Below are 8,246 nucleotides of genomic sequence, written 5' to 3'. Positions count from 1 at the left end.
CATGTGTGCATGTTGACCTTGTATCAATCTCATGGGCCCTCTCACTGCTGCTGTGCAGTACAGAAGGACTTCATCTTCTTCTCGTAAAGTACAGTCCACCTTCTGGTGTATTACAAACTATTTGGCTGGCCAGTATAGTGCATGTGGTGCTTTAAAAAAAATTAAGAAAAAATAAGAATATATATATATATATATATATATATATATATATATATATATATAAAAGGACCAACTCTCTGTGCAGTGCTCATGAAATTAAAAAAAAAACACCCAAAACCCACCAGCTGCTCTGCCATTACTGACTAAAGGCTCAGGCCATAAAATGAAGCAATTACCTGGTACCATGTACACGTATGTCAACTGTTCTGATATTGAACGTTAGCAAACCTGATACTGTACATATGTTAGCAAAAGAGGATATTTCACCGTATGTGTATACATTTAAAAATATATATTTCTCGACATTGTACGTTTGCTGATAGGGAAGTAGCCTTTGATGCTGTTGATTGTGTGTGATTTGCTTCTCAGGCACAGTCAGGCATGTCGCCACGTGGCCAGAAGTCGCTGTACACCCGGCATCCATTGCCAGGCGACACGCCTGCAAGCAATCTCTTCCAGCGTCACCCCAACCACCACCACCACCACCACCCACACGCCCTTCAGCATGATGCGGAGGATAAGTCCGGTGATGTCCTGTGCAGCCTCAAGGTGCCGGAGGATGGGTGAGTAGTGGGGTGGGATGAAGGGAGCTGGGAAGAGGAAAAAAATGAATGGATGATATGATGACTTTAAAAGAATCTCATGCAGGAATCAAAGTTTACTACCAGTAATCAAGGACCTCCCAACCATTCTGAATTTTGAGGAAAGAATCTGAATTTTGAGGAAAGAATCTGAATTTTGACCGTTCCCAGCTCTTCATATTTTTTTGTTGTTGATAATTTTACTTCACACTGCTATTTGGACCATTCTTTTTTTCGTACTTTTGAGCCAAATCATCCCTCTTTTTCCGTCAAAACTTGGAAGGTCTGTAATCACTAACTTGGAAGACATTAGAAGGATGGAGTAAGTATTGGTGAGCTTCACACTTTGACGATTTATTTTTTGACCTTGTAATTTATCCCTGAACACTAGTATACATCCACCATATCTGCTAAATGGCAACTATGATAGCTTACGAAGGCCTTTTTAGTTGTTTTTGTTCATTAAAACATCAGTTCGGGGGGGGGGGATTTCATGAAGCGTTTTGTCAAATATTTCATCTGACAAAATGTTTTAAGCTACTGAAATTCTTGCATCTGATTGGCTGAGAGCAAATTTGTCTGACAAGTTTGTTGGACAAAACACCTCATGAAATGCCCCCCCTGGTGAGGGCCTTACACTCCTTGAGTGAGAAGATGTTGCATTAGTTTTCCTTAGTTTTAGCAATAACATATCAATTATTACATAATTTCAACTCCTCTTCCCAGTCACAGCCAACCGGATGCCGGTGACAAGTCCAAGCGGAGGCGCAAGAAAGGGGCGGGCCCCAAGCGGCGCAGCGTCTCTCACAGCCCCAGCAGGAAGTCACAGAAGAACTCCTACCGGGACCCGGTGAAACTGGGCAAGCAGAGTGAGACGGACAGTGACCCCGAGAGGTTCCCCCCGCCCAGAGTGGATCGGTCCAGGCAGCGCTCTCTTACCAGCAGTCTCTCGGATCCCACGCCAGGTGAGGCGGATTCTACCACCGGTAGCTTTGGGGATTCTACCACCAGTATATGATTTTCGGTGATGAGAATATTGTACAAAGGAGGTCTGACATACTTAAAATATGAAATGCCATGCAGAATTTGCTATATGAGCTACTGTACATGTAGCAAGTAGTACACCTGTACAATTGTACATGTAAGCATCCAAGGAAACTTTTGTAGTGTTGAATTTTGATTCTCCATGCAAATCTCTAAACTAATGTCACTTTTCACTCACTATTGACCTTGTTTTTGGATACCTAGAAAGTTTTTCATGGTAAATTCAATTGCTTGACTTTAAATATCATTTAGCTTTTTATGCCTCCGCAACGAAGTGGCCAGAGGCATTATGTTTTCGGGTCGTCCGTCCGTCCGTCCCGTTTTGTTTTTGTCGATATCTCAAGAACCGTGTGGTGGTTTTACATCAAACTTGGTATGAGGGTATATCCTTGGGGGATATACTTTGTGTGGATTTTAGGGTCACAGGGTCGAAGGTCAAAGGTCACAGGTTATTTTGTGAAAAAAAATTGAAATTTCATGTTTTTCTCCATATCTTGCAAATGGTTCAAGGTATCTTCATGGAACTTACATGTAGTATATATGCTTGTACCAATGGGCAGTGATTATCTAGGGAATTGGGGGGTCATGGGTCAAAGGTAAAGGGGGTCAAAGGTCAAGGTCAACTCCTCAAAATATCACTACTTTCCTTAAAATGCAATATGCCTGAAGGTTGTTTTTTTTTTAAACTTGATGTATGGCGTGTATTACCCAATATATATTTTTGGGGAAGTTTCTTGCCAAAAGGTCAAAGGTCAAAAGGTAAAAGGTCAAGTGAAAGTGCTAAATTGCACTTTTTCTTCCATATCTCGAAAGTAACTCAAGGTATCATCATGAAACTTACATATTTATGCATGTTCAACCTAACAGTGATTCTCTTTGGAACTGTGAGGTCAAAGGTCAAAGGCCAGGTTTAGGTAATGCTATTTTCCCATTTGATACTGAAATTATACTTTTTCTCAATACCTTGAAAATTGCTCAATGCATAAACTTATAAAAGGGTCAAAAGTCAAGTAAAAATCATCAGTTCCCCAAATACCTGCACTCTGACATTTTAATCATTCATCCAATTGAACCTAGTTCTAGGAAAGTGAACATTCAGCACATTTGTGTCAAACCTGTCATTTTAATATTTTGCCAGTTGTGTGAAACTGTCATCACACATTGTCAAGACATTGTACTATAGACCTATTAGGAGAACCATGCATTATGGCGCAGGCATATCAGTAGCCGTAGCGATATATCTAGTTTATAGCTGTTCTGTTTATCTTTATTAGGTTTTTGTTTTCTTCTTAAACTGTTCATGCTCTTGCCGATTGTTAGAATGCTACCCCTTACATACAGACACATTCCCATAGATTTAAAACAAAGTACTGCTGGTTACAGTACATAGTGGGCTCAAGTGCTCATATTCCAATGTGATAATCACAGAATTGATGTTTTTTCTCGATCATGTTTTTTGAAGCTGAACTGCCACTGTCAGCAGGAGCACATGCTGGCATGCCCACGAATCACGACAGACGATCTATGACGCCAAAGAGGTATGTAACAGCCGATGGTATTGTCATCTTGTCTCGCCTCTTTTCTTTCTGGAGTGAAAGTGTTGCCGTTCTGGTAGATTAAACTTGCTAAACTATAATCTAGGAGCAGGTTCTGTGTAATTTTTGTGAAAGTGTTGAGTTGTGTTTTCCCATGTCAAGGTTGAAGACTTTGAAGCCTTTGAAAGCTGCGTAGAAACTGATTTCCTTACAGTGATTGTCATTAAAGTGCTAATATTCCATGCAGAAAAATCTACTCAAGATTCCCTCCCCCCCCAAAAAAAAAAAACAAAAAGAAGAAAAAAAAAATGGGGGGGGGGGGGAGAAAAAACTCCGCACTTAACCTGAAGGCATATTTCCATATTGAGTACATGATATCTGCTACTGTTTTTACAAGTCATGTAGAATGCAGATTCTCTATTCATTACAATATCCAAAATAAAAACATACACACTAAAATTTTTTTCTAAAAAAGAAATTGAGCTCAAGTAAAAGCACTGAGAAGTTGTAATGACAACCCCCCCCCCCCCCAAAAAAAAAGGTCATTTGTCCTTGTATACTTGACTTTGTGCTTCTTTGCTAATCTCTGTGTGTTAGTGTGTTATGACTTTATTATCACATGCCCTTGACACAATTGATGACCAAATTGCTTTGTTTTTGTCTTTGGTTTTTATTTGCCTATTTAATATTCAGCAACATCATGGAAGCGTACTAAACTTTGAGAGTGCAAAAAAAAAGAAGAAGAAAAACATAGGGGCAAAGACATCAACCAATGCTTGTGGGTTATTCCCCTCCCCCCCCCCAAAAAAAGATTTATAAAGAAAATTGATTTAATTGAGACTGCCATGACTATATATTCTGTCACACCTTTCCTTTGCTAATCTTTCCACACATTTTGTATCGCACGTACGGTCATTCATAACAAGAGACAGTAGACTTTTTGTTTGTTATGCCTTTGGCCTTATTTTGTTCTTTCTCTTTTTGACACCATGATTCACTCACAAAAATCCTTTGATTTCATGTCATCCTGCACCACCTTCTCTTCCTCCTCCTCTTCCTTTTCTGTCAATCTTTACCACAATCCTACCTTCTGTCTCTCACGGTGTGTATTTGCTGTTCTTCGTGTCACTGACGGTGTGTATTTTGCTGTTCTTCGTGTCACTGACGGTGTGTGTTGTGCCGTTCCTGTCTTTGAGTGCAGTCTTGCAACCATCCACCGCCTCCTCCTCCTCACTCATCCTTCCTCTACCGGTATGTGGCTGACGGTTGCACAATCATCACTTTAACTTTTACGTTCTCCTGCACCTACAAACCATGTATACTGTAATACCAGAAGCATTCGTGAAGTGGAGCCAATGGCCTTTTTCCTTGTCATGAAACTTTTATAGCAAATAGCTGACCGTGAAAAAATAAGTAGTATCAATACTACATGTACTAGCAATACTGGGGAATTGGTGAACAATATGCACTGCTGGTCAATGTAATCATGAAAAAGAAATGAATGCACACCACAAAACATGCATACAGTCTAAAAAAAAAAGAAAGAAAAAGATTGCGCACCACTAAGTAAACGTACCGGGACAGTACTCATAAGGTGCACAGCATTGTACTGGCATTTAATGCACTGTGTTGACAAAAACTTTGCTTGTATTCTGTTTTTGGGAATCTTAGCCCCTCACAAAATTTATGAAAGTTTCATGCACACAATAATTTCTCGTTTTTCAGTTAAACAAGAAAATCCCACCATAGTGAGGTTGCGTAGACCACAGATTTTACCTCACAGCTAGTAACCACTGCCTTGTCAGAGATGTAGTAAAAAAAGAAAAAGAAAAGAGAGACCACCTATGTACACGTAATATATGTACAATAATGGATATTCAGTTCTCTTCTTTACAACCTGTACTTCACTGCAAGTGAGCTTGTTAAAATGGGGTTTCACTGTACAAGAGATACCAGTATTCTGAGGGCTGGACAGTAATATTAGGTGCATGTGGGCTGATTTGTTTGTGTTGCATTACTTAGTGGAATGCTAACTTTGTCTCAGCGTTGAACATTTGTTTGCTCTATTTTTTTTTTTATTGAAACAATATCAAAAATTATAGTATTGCCAATTTGTGTGCATGCAGAACAATCAAGTTCTTACTGACTCTTACAAACACTGAAAAAAAAAAGAAAAATGACAGGTTGGGGTTTCCTGAAAATCAGCCGTGAAATAAGAACGTAATTAATGGAGTTTTAATGCTTTATACATAAATTCAAAGTAATATGTGTCACAAACACTGATATTGGTCAAAACCATGTAGAACACCCAGAGTGCACTGACCATTTTTTTTTTCTGTCCTCTCTTCGCCCATCCATCCAGGAGTCGGTCAATCAGCAACATACAGTATCCTCCCTACTCTCGGTCAAAAGTAGGCCACCCTATCAGGAAGTCCAATTCATTCGCTGGGGTGAGTCTGATGCATCAGTGATGTAGTCTCCTCTGCTAGTCTTCGGACCAGTCTCTTATCTGTGTTTTGATGGTGTCAGTCTCAAAGTTGACTCTTACATGCCTCTTGCTACAAGATTGAAGAGATATTTCTTGAATAAACCTTTATTTTAGACTTTGCGCCCCAGTGCAAGCTCTTTGAGGCTCGTAACAGTCAAACACCAGCTTAAATGATTTTTAAAATCTTTTTCAAAATGATATAATTTATGTCTCATTATTTTAGTATTTGCCATAAAGCTGGCAAGAAATGGAGTTTTATTTTGCAATAGAACCTGCTGTTTATAACCTCATATTGGTAATTATGTCTTTTTGCAAGAAGAGCATGGAGGGTGACATTGTAATACTATAGCAGTTGTACCTATAATTGTAGTACATTTCAGATAGCTGCTAAGTCTGCATATTCCAAAGTTATACTTTCTCGATTCTTCAGTCACTCAATGATTAATGATAAAATGTTTTACTGTGATGGAAACTGTGATAATCTTTGTCTCTGAAATATGATGAATTTGTCATTCTTATTCTCTTTCTTTCTGTGACTTTCAGAGGGATTCCAGCGTCTCCTACAAGGTGATGGAGCTTAACAAGTTAAAGAAGCCGGAGGTCGTAAAGGCGGTTCCGGTCAAAAAGATCGGATTCTGGGTCAACTTTTGATTGTCATCATGCCGACCGTTCCACTCGGAATCTAATTCTCTGAAGCCACTGGGAGGCAAGACTAACATGGCTTTCAGTCGGTGCAAAGAGAATCAACGAACACTTTGTACAGAGATAGGTGATATGTTTCAGCGACATCACAGTGTAAATCTTTAGTATAGAGACATCCATGGTTCTGCTGTGATCTAAGGCTAAGATCAATAAAATTTGGTCACTTTTGCTATAATTCAATCTGGGGTGGGTTTTTTTTTTTGTTTTTTTTTTTTTTTTTGGGGGGGGGGGTCTTTGTTTTGGTGTGGATAGTATTGTAAATGATCAAGAAATGCGGCACGGTGCAATAGTCATCCTTCACCATGATACAAATTTAATAAAAATACAATCAGATTTGATGAAGTCACATTTATAAGTCCTCACTATCTTCCGGAAATATGGATTCTTTATAGAATTTTTTTATGGTTCTTATCCCACAAATGATATAATATCGATATGTAAGTTATGCATCACAAGTACCCGGATAATAGTAGTATTCATCCTGTTGAAGACTGTCCCTGAGTGTACTCGGGCAGGTTCACAGGGAAATGTGATAGCAAAATCAGCTTTTCCTCAACATAAGTAAATATACCCATGTATACCGTCCCACGATATCTTTGTCATGGCTACTACTAAAACAGCGATCAATTCATTGCTTATTTTTACGTCGATGTAGGGCAATTTTTTGTCAAACAGTTGCAATTCACAAAAGGCAGTTGAAATCTAATCCATGGTTTGAACTTTCATAGTCCAAGAACTAAACTAATCACAAAATTTGCATTCCTTGCATGCATGTGTAGGCATGCAGTCATCATTGGATGTTTTTAAACAGACATGATGTGTCATATACATTGACGCTATCAAAATATGTATAATCCAGGGATTATATTAAAAATTCCTTTGTGAATTATTGGCCTACAAGTTTTGGCACTGGTGTATTTCTACAGATTCATTAGTCATGTATTTATATGAAAACCTTTTCAAAGTTTTAAATTTTGATTTGCACCTATGCCATTATAATCTACTGAGCCCAATGGAAGACTGATGAATGAATTCACCTTCAATTTCTTATATGTCCTCGTGCAAAATTCCATCTTTGTGTCTCCTTGGTAATACTGCTTTCATATTCATTGATTTGTTCAGTGCAGGCTAGGCCACGGCAGACAATGTAATGGCACATTTATGGTGCCAAAATATATTCTGCGTTTAAAGATATCTTCGAGATTTCTTTCAAGGGAACAAAGTACGTCTGTATCACATTTTGTGATTTCTGCAGCTTTTACCACATTTGCAGTAATGCAAAAAAAAAAATGTCTGTATATAGCAAAAATGTATTTATGTCCATATTTTTAAAAATGACGTAGGCGTAATATTTGATGACACATGTTGCCAATGGTCAGTGAAACTTGTCATTAGTATGATCTGTAACAGTACGCGTTAAATTCTAATTTTTGATTGTATATTGCCGTCAATTTTTACAGAGGCTGTACAGAGCTTTTCTGTGCGGTGTTTTCATTTGGCCAATTGTTTCGTGCTTGCATGTTTTCTCATTGTCAAATATTTGTTAAGGATTACAGTTGTGGTATTATTGTTAAAGCATCATTATTTTCTATTCATCACTTGATCAGTTACGTCTTTCTTAACCCGTTGAAGGCAAGTCCTGAGAACCCCCAGGCAAATGTCTGTGGGAAATACGTGTTGTGGCAAGATCAGCCCGTCCTCAATGGATTAAAGTGCATCCGCTTGTGTTAGTGGCTC

General features: G+C 38.6%; 1 protein-coding gene across 1 annotated transcript; it reads left to right on the top strand.

The window, feature by feature from the left end:
- The first annotated feature begins 540 nt into the window (after positions 1–540).
- On the top strand, positions 541–6,679 carry LOC139716118 (uncharacterized). The gene is made up of 5 exons (XM_071627673.1): positions 541–722; positions 1,467–1,705; positions 3,247–3,322; positions 5,682–5,769; positions 6,351–6,679. The coding sequence occupies exons 1-5, from the start codon at positions 541–543 to the stop codon at positions 6,456–6,458; spliced, it is 693 nt and encodes a 230-aa protein (XP_071483774.1). The 3' UTR covers positions 6,459–6,679.
- The last annotated feature ends 1,567 nt before the right edge of the window (positions 6,680–8,246 follow it).

The sequence above is a fragment of the Diadema antillarum genome, unplaced genomic scaffold (assembly GCF_040938485.1).
Source record: "Diadema antillarum isolate AM-2024a unplaced genomic scaffold, OU_Dant_1.0 scf00000061, whole genome shotgun sequence".
In the NCBI taxonomy this organism is placed as follows: domain Eukaryota; kingdom Metazoa; phylum Echinodermata; class Echinoidea; order Diadematoida; family Diadematidae; genus Diadema; species Diadema antillarum.
This window is presented reverse-complemented; position numbering and strand designations above follow the sequence as displayed.

Bases quoted from the DNA above. Each gene is read 5' to 3' on its own strand.
- LOC139716118 (XM_071627673.1), top strand. From the start codon at position 541: ATGTCGCCACGTGGCCAGAAGTCGCTGTACACCCGGCATCCATTGCCA. The intron at 723-1,466 runs GTGAGTAGTGGG...TCCTCTTCCCAG, and splicing joins CTCAAGGTGCCGGAGGATGG to TCACAGCCAACCGGATGCCG. The intron at 1,706-3,246 runs GTGAGGCGGATT...TGTTTTTTGAAG, and splicing joins TCTCTCGGATCCCACGCCAG to CTGAACTGCCACTGTCAGCA.